Consider the following 20,670-nt stretch of genomic DNA (forward strand, 5'->3'; position numbering starts at 1 on the left):
ACACTATAAAATTGATTTTAAAACATCCTGCGTTTTCTTTCTACTTTTTAACGTCTAAGTCTTGTTCCTGCTCAGGATGGTCAGGGTGGGAAAGGGAGGCTGGCTTGGCTTCCTGTAGTGACCGAGCAGCGTGTGGCAAGCACCTGACAGCTACCTCTAGGCAAAAGAGTGAAGATTTGCAGTCTGTAGTTTTATCCAAGCTGGCATTTATGATAGCCAGGATACCATTCTGCTACTTGAGAAATGATAGAGTAATGTTTGCCTTTGCAGAAGATTTAAAGGGAATGCTCCGAAAATCCTTAACACTGGCACCCATGCCAAGCTTGGGACAAAAGAATATGGGTGATGCGTAACTAAACCTGACCAGTGTTTATTCCTTTAGACAAAGGTAACTGGAATGTCCTCGGTTTTATCATCTGCATTCTTTCCATCTCAGTCTTTGACTTTCAGAGTCCCAATCTTTTTTTTTTTTCTTTTTCTTTCTTTCTTTTTTTTTTTTTTTTTTTTTGGTTTTTTGGATTTGGTTTTTTTCGAGACAGGGTTTCTCTGTGTAGCCCTGGCTGTCCTGGAACTCACTCTGTATACCAGGCTGGCCTCAAACTCAGAAATCCGCCTGCCTCTGCCTCCCAGAGTGCTGGGATTACAGGCGTGAGCCACCACTACCCGGCCAGAGTCCCAGTCTTAAGGGTCATGAACTAGAAATACATTTTAAGATTTTTCTTATATCACTGAAAGAAAAATAGAACCAATTTCAGTACAGCAAAGAAATTTGCTCAATTTGCTTTTTTGTTTGTTTGTTTGTTTTGTTTTGTTTTTTGGTTTTTTGGACAGGGTTTCTCTGTGTAGCCCTGACTGTTCTGGAACTCACTCTGTAGACCAGGCTGGCCTCGAACTCAGAAATCCACCTGCCTCTGCCTCCCAAGTGCTGGGATTAAAGGCGTATGCCACCATTGCCTGGCTCAATTTGCCTTTCTTAATTACTATATTAATACATTTGAACTTCTGTGTACCAAACAATTATGAAAGCAAGATGTCTAAACAGTTCTGTGGTTTGAAACCAGTGTTGTATTCATATAAAACCTTAGGACAGGTTTCCTCAGTCATGGTCTCTTAAGTATTTGCAGTATGTTTGAAAATTTTAATATCTTTTCAAATATTCAAAAGTTGTGGTCTTCACTAACTATTGCATAAACCTTTAATGTTGATAAGTTATAAAAGTCCTAAATGAATTTCAGCAGAAAGGTAAAGTACTCACATTAGTTCCCCTATCTGCTGTGGGTCCAGGCATCTTAGTGATGTACTACCGAGATCAGAATGCCCCGAAGAGTCCACTGTACCAATATCGAGCTCACTGATGTGCCTGTAGACATTTTATTTAAGTTCATGCCCTTTTAAACTGCTAACAAGCTTCCCATTGATACCTTTATTTTATCTGATACAGATTCAAAGTTGACTGTTGTCCCATTTCCATATTAGAGACTGAATCCAGGATTTCATGCATGCTAGGTAAACATGCTACCATTGAGTAGAAATATCCTCTAGCCTAAAACAGTGTAATGCTCTTAGTAACTTCTGGAGTAACATTAAAGCTAAATTAAGTCTAAAATTCATTTGCTTATGCAACATCCACAGTTTTGAGGGGAAAATATCTGTTTACTTTCCTAAGAAAGATTTTAGTCCCTAAATGTTCTTTTCATATAATTAAAAGTAGAAAATAAGAATGAAATACTGTTTCTATTGGGATTTAGCATTCTCTGTATACCTCAAGTGTAGTCAGCACTTTAATAGAAACCATTTCTTCGTTCATTCAGTAAATATTAGTTCATTGCTATGGTAGGTTGTCTGAATGTTCAAGACAGATTAGGCTCTGTGTTGGTCTCAGAACGTACATTCTCTTGAAGAAATAAAATAGTGAACAAACGAATAATCAATTGAGTGAGCCTGAGAAGGGGGTAGTGATATGAGGAGTCCTCGGAGGTGATTCATTCCTTGGAGGTTGTGAGGAAATCAGTTGTGTGGAGATAAGGGGTAAACAGATTTTTTTCTATAGAGAGATCCGCACTTTACAAGGCCCGGGAAGGTAAGGCTGAGTTTTAGGTGCAGATTTGAGGCTGGGTTAGAAGCACAGCTATCAAGAAGTGACTTGAGAGACAGATGCCAGGTCGCTGAGACTCTGATAAGACACTTAGTTGTTTATGAAGTCCTAGGGTACAGGCAGGTCTCTATAGACTGCCATAGGATGTGCCTTTTCATTTAGGTGCTATTTTGGTTGGAGAGGTGATGGAATCATTAAGACAGGACAGTAGAAAGACTGGAAAGTCAGTCAGGCTGATGGTTTTGTTGTTGCTTTTGAAGGACCATGTTAGCTTAGCCAAGGATGGGGCTAGCTGAGAGGATTTGAAGATAATAGCTACAATATTGTTAGATAAAGGAAAGATCTGAGAATGAAAGAAAGAAGGCATCATTGATGACGCAGTTATCTTTTTTCAGTTGTCTGTCCATGCGTGTTGAGATTGCGAATGCCGAAGGGAAAGTGCTCTTTTGAGGGGAAGATGATAGGAATTCATTCTGTTTGATAATATTTAGCATGAAGGTGATGTCTTTTCTCTGTGCACCATTTAAAGCTGATTAAGCTACTGCAGATTTTGAAAAAGAAATTTCATTTTAAAATCTCCAACATGATTCTTTGTTCATAACTGTGACATTTATTATCTCATTTTTCATTTTAAGTAGTCAGAAAGATTACTTATTAAAAGTATTAAAAGCACCTGTATGGTTTTACAGGTTCACAACAGGTTTGCAGATGGTTCACAACCATCTGTAACGCCAGTTTCAAGGGATCCAGCATCTTCTGACTGGTGGGCACCGCGTATGCATGTGGTACTCACACATACATGCAGGCAAAACACTAATACACGCTGATAAAATAAATATACCTTTAAAAATTGTAAAGTAAAAATAAATTGCAAGGGTAGGATATAGCTGCAAATCTAGATTTTATTTTAAAAGGTATAAAAAGTAATATTCTTTAGACAAGATAAAACACATTCTTTCCTGTAATTATTTATCTATTTGATCTTATCCTAAAATAATTATTTTAAAAATTTATTTAAAATAAATTTATAGTTAATTTGTGTTAGCTAGAGATTGCTTTTGCTGCAAATTGTCTGAAAAAGAAATTAGAGTCTTTTAATATATAAAATAAAATTTTCTATGAAAATGAGACAACTTACTTTGAAGACTATTTTAATAAATAGATAACTTTAAAGTACTTAACGTTTATATTTGGAAGAGTAAGAAGTAGCTAAATACTCTAAATTAGGTCACCTTTAGATCTAGGATGACATGGACTTGTTTAAAATATTACTTGTGATAGCATTTTGGGGGGAAGATCATTGTCTTTTATAAGTGTCAGAAGAATTTTACAGTCCTAGGTTATGGTTAAATAGCAACCATAGGGTTAGAAATTTATTTTGGGAAGAACAATTAATCTGAGTGTTACCCAAGCATTTCCAAAATTTTCATTCTAAAACTATCAAAGGATGTCAGTAGACAGAAGGCTCTCCTGTAGTTTCTTAGAAGGAGGTGAGAGTCTGTGGAGAAGGGATTGTTGATCAGCTCTTGAGCTCCCGACCTCGATGGTCTCTGACCTGGTCTAACAGTGAGCCTCAGGCCCACTGAGGCACAGCATCACGTGCTTCTCCACCTTAGCCATGGGTATCTGACTAAACCCCGGAAGGATTTCTTGTGCTTCCCACCAGTGACGCAGTTACTCCGTGTGGATTCTTGCTGACGTTACTTACTATCGTTAGTGACGCCGACTCTGTGGGCTGTGACATGGAGTAAGCCCTGTGGACTTGACTCCAGACCCTGGTGTTAGTGTGACTCTGGAATCGTTTGTTTATTTTACCATCGGAATGAAAACTATACAAACAGTCAGGTGACTAGAGAAGTTGAAAGGTTTTTAAAGCTCCCTCAATCTTTCTGTCTAGGCAATCCTTAGGTGTCTGTCACATGGCCCTCTAGTGGAAGGGGTGCTCAGCTGGACCGAGCGAGGCAACTGCAGGATATTCTGGGAGTTGTTACCCAAGGGATGGCTATTATTCAGGTAATATTTATAGTTTGGATTAATGAGCTGATGCTGAAAACTTAGGTGATGGAATTCTGGAATAAGCAAGGACTATCTAAAATAAAATATCCCTGTCTGTGGGAGGCGCACCTAGATTAGTCCACTCCTTAGTAAATACCATTGGTTTTTCTGTTAACAGTGTGTTTGGGCTTTTGAAATTTTTTATTATTATTGTTTGTTTGTTTATAATTCTTTGTTGCTATATAGTAGTGTTTTGCTTAATTTTTTGTGTTTTTAAAAGTATATTCCATGCTTGATAAATTGTTATCTCTCCCCAAAAATGAGATTCTGTTTTTTTAATCCAGTATTTTGAAGTAATTTCAGTGATTATTTTTTAAAAAAATAATATGACTATCATTCTTCACATTTTGGCAGCTTTATCTTTTTTTATTTAAAGAGTCAGATAAATAGAGGACATTAAATAGATTGGATATGTAGGTGTCTAATTTACAAAAGTAATAGAAGATTTAAATTAGGAAAAGCAGAAAAGGAACATCTAGGAGTGAGTTGTGTATTTCTTGTTTCTTGCCGTGTTACTGTATTCCTGGCATTCTTGTTTCAGAGTTAAAGGACCTCGTAGCTTCTGACCTGATGAAATGCTTTTCTCTCAGTCTCTCTTGTTCTCTTTGGGCGTTTCTGTGTGGGTGGTGACTTTATAGTAGGTCGCCAGCACAGTGGAGGCACAGTCGCTGATGTTTCTTTTTCTTCCCTAGTGTCTTGTTAAGGCGCTTACTTAACCATCCCTGAAATAGAACAGATTTCTGACAGCCTGGTACAGTGGTAGGATGTCTTATCACGCTCAATCTTAGGAGCGTGCACTAACTCATAAATTTAATGATAGCCTCTGATCCAGCAGGTACTAAAATACCTACTTTTTGATTTGCTCTCTAATTTGTCAAAAATGCAAGCAAAAATAGAATCTAGAGTGTAAGATGAGAAAATGTATTATCTGTATTAATGTGTTTTGAATAGGAAATGATAACAGGTATGTAATAATTTAGTTTTTTTTAAATTGATTTTATTCAATATCAGAAACCATTGTTGATGAATTTATATAGTCTTTTTATGGAATTTCTTTAAAGTTATTAGTGAAAATACTAGTTTTATTTTTAATGTGAATTTCTTATATTTATCAGGGTGAATCAGCACTTGATTTGGCAAAGCAAAGAAAAAACGTGTGGATGATCAACCACTTGCAGGAGGCGAGACAAGCTAAAGGCTACGACAGCCCGTCCTTCCTGCGGAAGCTGAAGGCGGACAAGGTAACTCACTGAGGGACTCAAGGCCTTCTCTCGCACTTTACTGCGCCTCAGTGTTCACGCATGTGCCTTAGATTTACATTTCCCATTGGAGTGTTTAAAGTGTTATTTCATCCAAAGTAAGATGAGAGTATTTAACAGTTTCTTAGAATTACGTATGGTCTGTGTTGTGATGCTTAAGGAAGATGGATGCGTATAAATGGGTTTAAATCTCCATGTGTGCGTGACAGAAATTCCACCTAACGGTCTCCAGTAGATGAAAGCATCCTGTGTACCTGTGTTGCTGTAATAACGAATTGTGAACCATCTTAATCTTAATGTGAGTTCTAAACCAAGTTCCATAGCTCTGATTAACCGAGCCTTTTCCTCTCTGGGATGTATTGCAGTTTCCAGAGAGAAAGCTCCCACTGTCGGCTGTTTCATAGACAGTGCATTTTCTCCCATGAACCTTCAGTTTTAAATTTGTGACTGTTGGCTTAACTGTCTACTTTTATAGCATTTTAAAACTTAAAACATTTTCTAAATGCAGAGTCTGTATTCCTTACAAAACATTATTTCCACTAAAAAGGATGGTACTATTTAACTGACATTAAGAATTACATATGATGGGGATTTAGCTCAGTGGTAGAGCGCTCGCCTAGCAAATGCAAAGTCCTGGGTTTGGTCTTCAGCTCTGGAAAAAAAATTATAATATACATATATATATGCTTAAATAAACAATAACTATATATTTTAGCTTGAGAATAATCCCCAACTTGAGTGACATTAGGTTGTTCTTTCTTATTAGTTTTTTGTAGAAAACTTGAGAATTAAGCTTTACTAATGGCAATACTAAAGTCACAGAGGTTAATATTAATCCCTTACGAGTGTGATGGAAATAAATAAAGTGTGATATACTTGAAAGCAGCAGCTCATTTATTTATAAGAATTTAGACTTCCTTACTGGGTGGACAGTTCCTGGTCCCTCACATAGATGCCAGAACAGAATAGCTGTATCTGAAGCTTATACAGCTGTTTGGAAACTTCACAGATAAGAGCAATGGATTGTTTTTATGTGCAATATTAATGCTTCCAGTCATTTCATAGCTGTGATCTAGAAACTTAATTTTGATTTCATTCTGTTGGCTGCATGTTAGAAGATTCCATAATCTGACTTTGCTGAATGTAAATATTCCAAACTTCTTTTTTTTTTCCTATGGGGTCAGGTGAAAATTTATTAAGATAATATATTAATATATAAATTTCCTTATTAATTTTTGAGGTTATAGATTTGGGTACTGTTTCTCTGTAAAAAGGGAGCTTTAGTAGTTGGAGATAAGGCTCAGTGGTTCTTGCAGAGGACCTGACTTCTGTTCCTGGCAGCCGTGTGGGGCAGCTCACAGCGCCTGTGATTCCTGCCCAGCTGGCCTCCAGAGACACCGCAGTTCTTTGCTTCCTCCCCAACACTTCCAATCAGTGATAAATTAAAAGTATGAAAAAAATGAGAGAGAGCTTCGGGGACCACAGAGATGGCCCAGCAGGTGGAGCACTTGTCTCTCAAGCAGCAAGTATGAGGACTGACTGGAGGCTGGATCTCTAGAATCCACATGCAAGCTGGCTGGGTGGGCGGGTCGTGTTCTACAAGCCCGTCTTCCCAGTGCACCAGAGATAAGGAATCCACGGAGCACGCTAGCTCACGAGAACAGCAAAGAGACCCTGACTCAGTACAGAAGATAAAAGATGGCAGACGAGACAGCTGATGTCAGCCTCACTTCTCCACATATCTGTGCACACATGTGCAGCTGCACACTGTACACATACATGTATGCAAAGAAGAGCTTCATCATGTAGTGCATGTGTATTATAGTGACGTCAGCTTAGAGACTGAGCGTCTTGGTTTTGCTTCAGTGGCTTTAAACATGTTAGGGCTTGTCTCTCCTCAGGAATTATTTACATGTGTCCTCTATGTGAGCTCACAGACATCTGCCTACCAAGTGCTAGGGTTAAAGGTGTATGCTAACCTACTTTCTGAAAAGGGCCTGCTGGAGCAAACGCAGTAATTGAGCACTTTGTGACATTAAGTACCACAATTACATGAACTCACTGCACATCAGAAACTTTTAAACTATGACCGTGCTTTTGTTTGCCAGCCTATTGAAGTGTGTGCTGTGTTTGAAGTGGAGAGGAAACCTGGACAAGATAATACTGGCCCAGGCTTCACCAGCACTGCACTGTGCCGTCCCTCCAGGGAGGGGACAGACTCAGGGAGCTGGGGTCTTCAGAAACAATCTTGAAACTACTGAGAGTTTGAAAGTTTTCAATGTGTGTGCACATGCATATACATGGATGAAGAGGCATGCACAAGGCATGTATAGCATGGAGACACCAGAGATTGATAGCAGATGCCTGCCTTCTTCAGTTGCATCATCATCATTACTGTTGTTGTTATTACTATTACTGTTACTACTACTACTACTACTACTATGATGATTATGATTATTATTATGATTATTATTCAGTGTCTCTCATTAACCCGGGGCTTAATCTGGCCACCCTGTGGGGTGGTGGTAGCCAGCCCCACAGAACCTCTTGCTTTTAGTCTCTGATGCTAGGATCCCAGGGAAATGGGAACACTTTTGGATTCAACCCAGATAACCCAGGTGACCAAAGAAAAGATTCCGAGTTAGTGTGGTGACCCAGTGAGTTTATTGGTATTGCTTATAAGAACTTGGATTAAAAACCTATTAAGAAAATAAAAAAATTATCAACATGCTACAAACTAGAAGATAATGCTAACAAGTCATATATAAAACAAAAGACAAAGATACAGACTGTGGAAAGAACTCTTAATAAAGTCTAACAATGAAACTTTGTCAGAGAATCCAATTTTAAAGTGAGCTAAGTCAGTTTGGTGGTATATATACACTTGCAGTCCAGGACTTGGGAGACTACGGGCAGGGGAGGGGCTATCACTTGCAGGCCATCATGGGCTACATGGCAAGATGCTATCTCAAGTATACATGCTTACCCAGAGAGAGGAAGAAGTCTAAAGACATATCTGATGGTACACAAAGACTGGGTTCTTCAGATGTTTGCTGGTGGGATTGGAAATGAATATAATACTACAGAAAGCAGCTTGTGATCTGTAAGTGCAGAATTGCGTTTATCTCAGAGGCATGATAACTTAAACTCACAGAAATCTATATGCCACTATTCATTGCATCTTTATTCATAATCCTAGATTGTAAACAGTTTGATGTTCCTTAATAGGTAAATGGTTAAATAGACTGTAGTGTATCCATACCATGAAAGTTAGATCATATGGAAGCCTGGTGGCATATACATTTAATCCCATTCCCAGGAGGTAGAAGCAGGCAGATCTCTGTGAGGTTGAGGCCAGCCTGGGCTATACCATGAGACTAAAACAAAACAAAACAAGACAAGAAGACCACAGCTATGTGCCTTTATGCACCTTTGTCACCTAAGATGATTTGGGCAAGGTACCGAGGTTTGTGAGGAGCTATTGTGTAAACGAGACAGCCAGTGCTACTCATCGCTGCTGTGAAGATGCAGTTGTGGTGGATATCACAGGCGTGCGAGCTTGTGCATTACAAGTGTGGACCTCTGATAACCTGTCCAGGACACCAGCTGTATAGAAGCGTCTGAGAGTTCTGAGCACTGGGGGCTGGGAAGCCCTGATGATGCACTTAATGTTTTGCTTGCTTGGTGTGTGTGTGTGTGTGTGTGTGTGTGTGTGTGTGTGTACGTGTACACATGTGTTTGCACACTTCTTTATAGATGGTACACGCATGTCAACAAGTTAGAGAACAAGTTTTGGGTAATCAGTTCTCCCTTCCTCAGGGTTCAGACTCAAGTGGTAAGCTTTGTGTGTCAAGCACGGTTAACCACCGAACCATCTTACTGGCCTTGATTTAATTTTACAGTTGTAATAGACTGTTAATATATATGTCTTCTCCAATTTAAGCATATTTAGCTATCCCCTGTGTGATAAGTCATTGTGATTGTCCCTGTTAGTAGGTCCTCCATTAAAATGGGGTATTGAGCTATGAACTATTCTCTGACCAGGCCATGGTAACCTCTCCCACTGTTCATTGTTTTTATGACTGGCTGTGTAGAACTCACTCCATAATTTGAACTTCCCACATAATTTTCATTTTCCACTGCTGTAACACACTCCTTTTAAATGATTTTTGTGTAGTACCTGAACACCATACACAGATATGAATGAATGAATAAATTTTGCTTTTGTTACATACTTTCATAAGATGGCAGTGGTTAAGATTGAGGTCATTTGAAACATGCAGAAACTTTGTAACATTTTTTGTTGTTGTTGTTGTTTTGTTTTTGTTTTTTTACAGGAATTTCGGCAGAAAGTAATGCTGGGAACTCCGTTCCTAGTGATCTGGCTGGTTGGGTTTATAGCAGACCTAAACATTGATTCTTGGCTCATTAAAGGGCTAATGTACGGTGGCGTCTGGGCTATAGTGCAGTTTCTGTCCAAGTAAGTGTATTCTTTTTAACTTTAATTTTATGACAGAAAATAATTTGTACCCTGCTATGTTACTGTTTTTTTTTTTTTTTTAAGATTTATTTTATGTATATAAGTACAATTATAGCTGCCTTCAAACACACCAGAAGAGGGCATCAGATTCCATTACAGATGGTTGTGAGCCACCATGTGGTTGCTGGGAATTGAACTCAGGACCTCTGGAAAAGCAGTCAGTGCTCTTAACCACTGAGCCATCTCTCCAGCCCCCAAATTAATGTTTTATATGTTTAGAATATTACCTGCTTTGATCATTTGTGAAATTATTTTTTCAAAAATTATTAAAAATTATTCAAAAAGACCCTTAATGACAAAAGTCTAGCATGTGACTTTGAAGCTAAAATACATTTTGAGAAATGTTAAAATATCTCTTAGCAGTGAGTCTGAGGTTGTTGTACTGTAGTGTGATGTATTACTGTATTACTCTCCTTACCTCTCCATAGGTATTACTTTGGTTGTTGGCATCAGACAACTAAGAGTTGTAGCTTATCAGCAGGGTGGACTTTCCCATTGCTTTAAGCCCTGACCATCTCCTGTCTTGTTGAGTCTTTTTGCCCTAAACGTTGCCTGGTTCAGCAGTCCTAGGAAGATACCTATGACCCAGAGCTTCCTGTTCAACTTGCCTTCTTTAAGCTTCTTGTTTTCACTGGATATGTAGAGAGACTTTGGAAACAGTTCACTCAAGACTAACTAGTCATATGTTGATGTTAGTTCTGAGAAGGAGTGACTGCTGGTTAATTCATCTCTGTAGTATTTCTAGGAGCTTTGACAGGTTATTAAATATTAAGTAGGAAGTCATCAGGACTACTTGATCTACATGGATAAAGGGTCCTGTTTGTATCAGTGAGATTCATTGGTATTTCTTCCTAAAGTTAACTATCACAAACCAGTTGTGATACTCCAGTTGCAACGAATCAGCCAGTTGGTTTTACTTGTAAATATGTGTCCATGTGTTCGTACGTTACCTGACCTGGCAGGGTAGGAGAGATGAGCACTGTCTTCTTCTCACTTGCCAGAACTGTAATGTTCTTGAATACTGCGCTGGGTGATGAAGCTGATGGATATTAGAGTGAATTACTGATTTCAGCAAGCTGGATACACTGAAATTCTAAAGCTGCAAAGTATGCGGAATATAGTTATGATCTGGGTAGGCTGAAGAATCTTGATGACCTCAATCTATGAAAACAATGCCAGTGTTTAAATATCTTTGACTTTCATGATTCTAATCTCAATATTCATTTTATAATGAAATATACCACTTATATTTTATAAACTCTGTGTTTTACAGGTCATTTTTTGATCATTCAATGCACAGTGCATTGCCCCTTGGGATATATTTGGCAACCAAATTCTGGATGTATGTGACATGGTTCTTCTGGTTTTGGAATGATATCCTTTGTTGTGAAAATGTGTTTAATGCAGTCTGACTCAAGCGTCTGGTGAGGTAACGACAGAGATGAGCTTGTGCTGCTAGGAACGTGTGAGCTCATGTCTGCATTTTATACTTAGTGTAGTGTTTTTAAAAACAATAACAGCCACAAACACTAATTCAGCCAATATTAACAATATTTTAAAAAAAATCACCTATATCTTGTCAGGTAGTGTTGCTTCATTTTGTTGATGGGGAAATGTAGGCCTTAGCTCAAGGCTGAATAATACAATTAAATTCAATACAATACAATACCATACAGTACAATACAATACAATACAATAGTTGGTCTTTGGTAAAGGTAGGATTGAAAACTGTCGAAGTATTTCTGACATTGTAAGAAAATGATGTCCATGTTTATAGTATCCAACTCTTCTAAAGACCTTTATCCCCACTTCTCTTCCTCTCATTTGTAATGGGGTCTTGTTATAGTACAAACTCACCTTGAATTCACAGCAATCCTCCTGCTTCAGCTTCCCAAGTGTTAGGGATTTTATTAATCTTAATTTTTTTATCTTAGTCTTTACTGAATATCTTTTGCTTCATCTACGTCATACATTACTAAATTATCAACAAAATCCTATTTTTCTTTTTTTGAGTTTTGAAACAGGATCTCTCTAAATAACCTTGACTGTCCTGGAACTCACGGTGTGGACCAGCCCGGCCTCAAACCCATAGCGATCCATCCGCCTGCCTCAGCCTCCCAAGTGCTCCTTAAAGGTGTGTGCTGCCACACCCAGCATAAAATACTTTTTTAAACAATATAGTTTGGAACTATATTACACACAAACCGTTTACCACACATCTGGCTTGTTTGGTTTTGAGAAGGCTTTATCTTGTAGTCTAACCTATTTCGGAATTCTGTCATCAAGGAAGTTCTGCCTCAGCCTCCAAGTACCTTGGACTGAAGGCCTGTACTGCTGTGTTCTTTTCTAACTTCTTAATTTGTTCTTTGATTCCTTTACTTTTTGTAATAGCAGCAAGTTAAAAAGTGATACTCTGTGCTTTTTCAGCACATTCTGTGCATAAGACCAAGGGGTCTGGGTCTTCAGGGCATGCTGTCATTACCGAAGCACAACTGGGAGGAGTGTGAGGTTTGCCAGTGCTCTGTGTGTAGCCAGCCTTCTGTGGCCGCCTGCAGGCGCTGCTACCTGGACTTTGGCTTCTTTTGAATCCATTGAACCTTCACATCAGTGTGTGATGACTGAAAGCCAAAAACACGAATGCTTTTTTTTTTTTTTTTACATCAACATTTATTGTCCTTTTTAAAAAAAGATCATTTTCTTCTGACCTTTAGAAACAAATGTTGTAATCATCCAGGTGTGAGTGCACGCCCGGGAGAGACGCTGGCTTTGAGAGCTGTTCACCTCTGGCTGTGGACTCAGCACTTGTCTGGGAGTGAGCGCTCTGGCTCTCCTGAAGCTCAGAAATGTGTTCAACAGATAAAACAGACAAATTGAAACCCCCTTGTTTAAGATTGGAAGGCTTCTGGAAGAGATGGCACATGGCTGTGGGCGCAGCACTTGAGCGCCTGAGGCAGAGTCCAGCCCAGCCCAGGGCAGTAGCCTTTCCATGCTGTCTGTTGAATTTTTCTTAGTTTATTGTTAGGTATTAGTTTCTTGGTCTTTGTTTGTTTTCTTATTTCTAGAAGGATTTATATTTCACCTTTTATTGTTACTATTGCGTATGATGTGGCGTGTTCCCACCGTGGTACCTGGTCGGGTCAGAGAAGCACAGGAAGAGTGGGCTCTGTCCTTCCACTCAGGCGGCTGTGTCGGCACAGCGCGTTTTCACCTTTACCCAGAGCCATCTCACAGCCCTCCTATTTAGGTTCGCTTGTCTTCTAGTGGCTGCTGTAAACGCTTCTCCTTTGATTTTTCTTGAGAGTATGCTGGTGCAATTGTTATGCCATTTCTGTTCATCTTTCATCTTTTCTGTGATTAACCGAAGTGAATTTACTCAGACTTTAATGTTTTCTCTGATAGACTTTAGAGTAATTGTTGTGTTTTCCTGTCTGCGTTGGTGTCTAGATAGTACCACTTCACCATCTGATCTGGCTCTTTACATCCACCAGTGTGTGTGTGTGTGTGTGTGTGTGTGTGTGTGTGTGTTTGTGTGTGTGTGTTGAAGCTCATAGTTAAAAGAGTTAAATAAGGCTTTTTGCCAGAATAGTGGCAGTGTTTTTCCCTAGTGCTGGTGCAGAGGTCAGTGTGTCACTGAGGAGTTGTGCTGGGATTGCCTAGCACGTGCTGGTAATGGTTCCCCTTGTGCTTCTCTTGTATTTGATGTGGTCATTCAGTGTTCAGCTACTCAACAAACACATGTAGGGTTATCTCATTCAAGTTGTCTTCATAACTGCCCTTCAGATAAAACGTAAGCAGGCCATGATCATGGCCATCAGCATTCTTGTATTTTAATTATCTCTAAATCACATCTTTAAAATGCTATCGAGTCAAGCAGATATTCTCTGTTCAGGGCTGTATTGCTTTAGCAATATTTTTTATAGTTTCTCATTCTTTTGTATTTATAAATGTCTGGTGCATTTGTTGTAAACCTTGCTGTTTTAAGAAAGTTTAAAAAGTCTTTTCTGAAGCTAGCACGTTTACCTTTGCTTGCTCTCAGCTTGGTAGTCTCACCCCTGCATTGATGGTCTCACCCCTGCATTACTCAGGACCCCCTGCAGGGGTGGTGCTTCTCAGGCTGAGCTAGGTCTAACCAGATCCCCATCAAGTCACCTCTCCGGTGAGTCTAGTGGACAGTTAAAAACTAATCATGGCAGATATCTGAAGAGTTTGGTATCTGTCCATATTTCTGCATACAATTGTTGGTGCAAGAAGAAAAGTATATGTCTAACTTCAAATATAAACATAACTTCATTTTGTTAAAAGCAATATTGTTTACCTAATCTACTAAGTTTCTTAATATTTGCTGAATTTCAAAGTATTATATAAGGTATTGTGAATTAATAGAAAGTCGTATTTTGTTCCTTTTATATTTAGATATGAATATTATGAGAAGGTATAACTGAATGTAGAAAATGTACCCTTCTGGTCGGTAGACGTTGTTGTGTGCTAAGAGCACTTAGGCTGTAGCCTCTAGAAGCTTGTTGTCACTGCGGGCTTGGAGTCCTTAACCTGGACACATCTCAGTTTCCTGTCCATCCACCTCCCCTTCCTCGCCAACAGTGTCGCTCTTTTCTACAATTTTGGAAAGTCTTGGAAATCAGATCCAGGGATTATTAAAGCTACAGAAGAACAGAAGAAAAAGGTGGTGATGTGCGCAGTAACTACGTCTCTCAGTGTTTACAGCAGGATCAGAAAAGGGCAGAAGCTCTTAGGATTGGTGACAGCTTAAGCAGAATTGTGCTCACCCATATTTTATGTGGTGTTGAGCCTCGTGCCCTTGTGACACCACACTTTCCACTGTGTGATTGACATCCCTTTCCTTTACCAAAAATGCTCTGGTGGTTTCCAGAGGTGAATGTTATATCTGAAACATCTCTTTAACACCCACCCCAAGGACATGGTTGTTAAGTTACCCATTAAACTAGAAACCCAGTCAGCAGATAGTACAGATACCCCACTCCAGTAGCCAAAATACTGTATGACTGCTGTTGGGCATCATTTCCCTTTGACACAGGCTTGAGGCTAAAGGTATGTAAAGGTTTCTGTCAGTAGGGAACTGAACTGGGCATTGCAGATTTTTTTAAGAGCTGTTTTAGCTGAAATGCCACATGTGCTCTTGGCCCTCTGAGGACCAGGAGGGAGACCTGTCACAACAGAAAGCTCTTTTTAAAAGGAAACAAATCTTAATGAATCATTTCTGTCCACAGTTAGCTGACATTAGCAAATTCTGTGGCCTGTTCCCCTGTTTGGGTAGACTGCGTAGAAGTTGCTGTACTGATGTTCTTCAGTTCTTATACGGTAATAAAATAGCAGAGGCGAGTCAGTCATAGGTCTGATTTGAACTTAAAAAGGTTGAGACGAATGGCACGTTTATTGATTCCTAGAAATAACAAAAGAATTGGTGAACATTATTCAGTTTTGAGTAAAAAAATTTTTTTCGGTTTTTAAATCCACAGACAATAGTTGAACTTGCAGAGACTGGAAGTCTGGACCTCAGTATATTCTGCAGTACCTGCTTGGTAATACTCACTATCGTCTCTTACTTCTCTCCTCTTCCTGCCGACAGTGTCATAGCACAGAGGGAGGACTGGGGAGCGTATTCCTACATCCTGGAGTCTGTGGGAGATGGAGCGGTGGGGGATGCACGCATCTGCGCTGTGCCTGTTCCCAGAGGCAGACCCCAGCTGCACAGAGTCCCTCGCATACCTCTTCTCATCCTCTCTATCCTTCAAGATGTGACTCAGTGAAAACCCACAACTACTTAACAGCAAACGGTTTAGCTACAGTTTAAATTTTTTCTTGAGTTTAAAAGTCGAAGTATGAAAATTCCATAGATTATTTTTCAGACAGATAGTTTTAAATACACTTTGAGTATTTGTCTAGAAGTGTCTGTGTTGTCACTAAACTGAAAAAAATGACTCTTCCCCCCCCCCCCAGGGTTTCTCTGTGTAGCCCTGGCTGTCCTGGAACTCACTCTGTAGACCAGGCTGGCCTTGAACTTAGAAATCTGCCTGCCTCTGCCTCCCAAGTGCTGGGATTAAAGGCATGCTCCACTATCGCCCGACTTCAACTAGTTGTCTTATGATAGACAGTTTAAACTTAATTTTTATATATTTGTAAAAATGCTGTAATTTTAACAAATGTTAAAATTCCCCAAATCATACATCAGATTAAAGGCATTTAAATTTTATTAGTACATACTAGTAAATAAATAAAATAATTCATGTAACTTGGGATTGTGGGAAGGTTTAGACAACTTGGTTTATGATTGGACTGTGTTTGTGCCTGTCCTTTTCACTTCCTGTCAGAAAAGGGCGTTCCCACCGCAGAAGACAGCTCCATGTTCTTTATTAAAGTAAAAGTTGCTCACGTTCTTTTTAAAGTGGTGCTACCTAAAGGGAAATATAACCGAGTGCTGCGAGGGGGGTGGGTTTAGATGCATCCTGTGCCTTCTTAATAGATGTAGTCACATCTGTGAGGAGAAGAACTCGTCCACAGACCATTCTTGGTGGTTTAAGGGCCACAGTCTACTTTGTCCTGGTTACCTCAGGGTAGTTAGTATATAACCCGTGAATTAAGTATGTACTCATTTATAGTAATAGATTTATCTTCTTTTTTTTTAAGATTTATTTATTGTTATATCTAAGTACTCTGTAGCTGTCTTCAGACAGATCAGAAGAGGGAGTCAGATTTCATTACAGATGGCTGTGAGCCACCATGTGGTTGCTGGGATTTGAACTCAGGACCTTCGGAAGAGCAGTCAGTGCTCTTAACCACTGAGCCATCTCTCCAGCCCCTAGATTTATCTTCAGTTCTTATTTTCGGAGACTTTGTGCAGTGGTAGACCACTTCCTGTGCACTGACTATTCAGTTCAGTGTTCAGAGCTCAGTTGTGTTACTTACTTACTCTGTAGCATCTGCCTTCTCTCTTGTCAACAAATTGTTTTAAGATTTCTTATTATGGAGTACTTTACCTTCTTTGTTGCTATGGTTTTTGTTTTGAACAAATTAACAGTAATTTTGTTTGGTTTTCTTGGTTTGGAAATATTGATATAACTCTCAAAAAATATAGTACTGTCTTTCTTCAATTGTATTTTGACAATATAAATGTTCAGCTTTTATTTTCTTACATACAGTGTCTTTATAATACTTCACTGTCTGTTACTAGATTCGGAAGCCAGTGAGGTCCAAACACTGTGGTGTGTGCAACCGCTGTATAGCGAAGTTTGATCACCATTGCCCATGGGTGGGTAACTGTGTAGGTAAGTTACGTTAGCAACCTCAAAGTGTGGTGTTAGTTTAAATTAGTTCAGGTAACTAATGAAGGACAATATTTAAATAGATAGTACATTCTTACACCCCACATGCTTCCTAAATTAACTTCTGGTTGTCTATATAGCAACTCACTGTTAGGCGTGTCTGTGTATGGGGTGTGTGGGAAAATCCATCTGAAGAGTCTAGTTGTCTGACTGCGTTCTTTCTGATATCTGCTGTGTCCAAGTAAGAAGGACATTCATCTGATAGGCAAAAAAGATTTATTTAAGCATTAAGCTGGAGAGAGTGAAGCAGTAGTTAGTAATCCTTGAAAAGATGTGTCAGCGGCAGGGCGGAAGAACAGCTGGCATCTGCAAGCAGCTTCCGATGGACGAGGTGGTAGAGAGGAAGTGCTTACGAAGACTGCATGGCGTGGGAGGAGCTCGTGGAACTCTTCATCACAGGGGTTATAAAGGAAGATGGAAAGGCCTAACGGAACCCTTGGACCTAGAGAGTAGGGCGGGAAGCCACCTTACACTCTGTTCTTTCTGGGACTCTCTGCCTCAGAGTGAATGCCGTTGCTCTCTTCACAAGTCTGTTCTTCTTTAAAACTTAGTACAACAATTTCCTTGACCATTTTACAAAATAAATAATCTATGTGAATACCGCCCAAGTCATACCACACCCCTCATGCATTCCTAGTGAGGTGTGACCAGTTATTTTTCTCTTAGCTGAAAATACTTGCTTCTGTGTTGTTTTAGGTGCAGGCAACCATAGATACTTTATGGGCTACCTATTCTTCTTGCTTTTTATGATCTGCTGGATGATTTATGGTTGTGTTTCTTGTGAGTACAATTAGTTTCTGCCTTCTTAAAACATAAATGTTTATATACTTATCATTTATTGTGTTAACTAATCTTAACAAAAAATTATTGTTTGGGGCATCTGATGAAACATGAAGAAGAAAAGTAAGGGAACCTATTTATCAAAAGTATTCAGTGTCTAGGACAAGCAAACAGTGGACAGTGAGCCCCCTTTAATATGAGCGTCCTTTGTTGGGTTACTAAGCTTCAGCGTTTCTGGGTCAGATGCACTAGCACTTCACAGTCCCTGCTTGAAGTGGGACTGAGGCGGCCTGAGTGGGCGCAGCGACCGTGCGAGCTCCTCCTTCGCAGCAGTCAGGAAAACAAACTTACAGTTAAGTGTGCAAAAACTTAAAAATATTCTGCAAAATGTGGTATAAAGAACTGCTTACTGGGCAGTGGCAGCAGGTTTCAGAAGTTACCGTTTAAAAATAAGTTGTCATTTGTTTTATCAATGGCCTTAAGAGTTTAGAGAAAGATGCTGCTTTCTATGATTCTGGGCTTGGAAAAATAGAGATAGCAATAAATAAAAAGGTCAGTGATAAACACAGTCCCCAAAGACAAATGAGACAGTGATCTGGCCCAGGAACCTGATTTCCAGATCATCAGATCTAACAAGGAACACTTTCCTACCAGCAGAAGTCATTAATAATTCTTCTGCCAAGTTTTGTGTTAGAAAAATCCCTCCTGACAAGTTGCCTTGTATCATTTATCTTGTTTAAAGACGTTTTCTCCAGTACTGGGAACGTGAAATAACAGTCCGTTACTGTTTATTCTTATCAGACAGGAATGTTTTTAAGTTTGCCAGCCAGTTTCTCAGTTTTTGCTCTGGTATGTTGTTATTGATGTCTTATAGAATTATAAGATTGTAGAAACAATTGCTGTTAGATTGTGTCAGCATGCCCTGAGGGGACTGGGAGAGTGCGTGAGTTGCCTGTCTTCCACTTTTAGACTGGGGACTTCACTGTGAGACCACTTACACAAAGGATGGATTTTGGACATACATCACTCAGATCGCCACGTGCTCCCCTTGGATGTTTTGGATGTTTCTGAACAGCGTGTTTCATTTCATGTGGGTGGCTGTGTTACTCATGTGTCAGGTGTACCAGGTATGTGCAAGGACTTTTTCCTTACTATGCTTACAATAAAACCTGCAAAACTCGACTTTCCGTTATTCTCTCTGGCTTGTTAAGAATCAGTTTCAGTTTTTATTTGCTTTCTCTTTCTGCCTCCTTTCTTTCGTATTCTAGTTCCATAAGAATTTTTACTCTCTCCTTGGGTATTTGCAGTGGAACATATGTGAACTTACATTGTGGACCGTTAACTTTGTGTTTAATGATACTGGCTTACTGTTTATATTATTCGAAGTCTTTTGTGGATCTTTTCTTTCTCCTCAGTTTTTTGGGACAGCGCTCCTTTGTAGACCAGGCCGACTCTGAATTTGGGGTCTTCCTGCCTCAGCTTTCTGGATGCTAGGATTACAGGCCTGTGACTGGGGGAGACTGTTCCCCCATCTGTCAGTGTGCGCCGTGTTCAGCAGCCTGCATGCACACTTCCTTTCACATTCAGTTGGCGACGTCTCACAGTTGCAGCGATACTGTGTGCAGTAGCATGATGATCTGGGGGAAACATGGTTTTCTGGGCTAGAGAATTCTTTTTCCATTAAATTCAGAAAGGATAATGGGTTGCTTTTTTTCCTTCTTAGATAACATGTTTAGGTATTACTACAAATGAAAGAATGAACGCCAGGAGGTACAAGCACTTTAAAGTCACGACGACATCTATTGAAAGCCCATTCAAGTATGTATCTATCTACAAATGTAGTGTTCTCCTGTGCTACACGCTTCCTTAGAAAGCAGGCTCGATAATATCTAGTAAATACATCAAAGGGGTGTGTTTTCTATAGAACCGTATCTGAAGTTCGGATGTTTCCTTTAGCTGTGCTTACACTTGATTTGATTACTACTGAGTTTAAGGTTTTATAGAAGTGATGTCATTGGTCAGTTCATCCTAACTGATGTAGAATCTGTCACATTATACAATATATACTTGTACTCTTAATGTATACCTCTTAACCGATGCTTAGAAGTAACTGTGCACTAATTACATGAAATATTTAAGGTTAGGGGAAGGGGGGTACCAGGAAAGGGGGCAACATTTGAAACGTAAAGAATATATCTAATAAGAAAAGAGAAATATTTAAAGTTCAGGTTTTTTATAAGGCTACTATTGACCCTCAAACATCTGTAGTATGATTAGTTATTGTATAATTCTGGAAGGGAAACAAACATTTACATAAAAAGGAAGATTCTAATGGTAGAGGCATGATTATATATAGAAAGTGTAAGTGGACGCTTTTTGAGTGTCACTGCAGGGTCAGAGTGTCTGAGCGCACCCTGGAATTCTTTATAGCACAATTGTTGTTGTTGTTGTTGTTGTTGTTGTTGTTGTGTGATTTAGAAGCAAATGCTATATAGCACTAAGGTGGGGCAGTTGGGTCACTATAAAGTATAATTGTGCAGCATCTTAAAAAGAATAAAATAAATGCTGGTAGAGATGAAGGTA

The 20,670-nt window shown here is 39.4% G+C and overlaps 1 protein-coding gene across 2 annotated transcripts in view; it reads left to right on the forward strand.

The window, feature by feature from the left end:
• Zdhhc17 (zinc finger DHHC-type palmitoyltransferase 17) overlaps positions 1–20,670 on the forward strand; it is a 61,731-nt gene that overhangs the window by 38,195 nt on the left and 2,866 nt on the right. The window contains exons 8-16 of one of the 2 annotated variants that reach the window (XM_052164989.1): positions 5,266–5,391; positions 9,747–9,889; positions 11,223–11,323; positions 14,506–14,630; positions 15,445–15,507; positions 17,157–17,250; positions 18,004–18,087; positions 19,057–19,214; positions 19,811–19,905. In XM_052164989.1, the coding sequence (XP_052020949.1) occupies positions 5,266–5,391; positions 9,747–9,889; positions 11,223–11,323; positions 14,506–14,630; positions 15,445–15,507; positions 17,157–17,250; positions 18,004–18,087; positions 19,057–19,214; positions 19,811–19,905 (989 nt within the window). The remainder of the gene's footprint in view (positions 1–5,265; positions 5,392–9,746; positions 9,890–11,222; positions 11,324–14,505; positions 14,631–15,444; positions 15,508–17,156; positions 17,251–18,003; positions 18,088–19,056; positions 19,215–19,810; positions 19,906–20,670) is intronic. The other variant, XM_052164990.1, reaches the window with a different exon arrangement.

The sequence above is a fragment of the Apodemus sylvaticus genome, chromosome 20 (genome assembly GCF_947179515.1).
Source record: "Apodemus sylvaticus chromosome 20, mApoSyl1.1, whole genome shotgun sequence".
NCBI lineage: Eukaryota > Metazoa > Chordata > Mammalia > Rodentia > Muridae > Apodemus > Apodemus sylvaticus.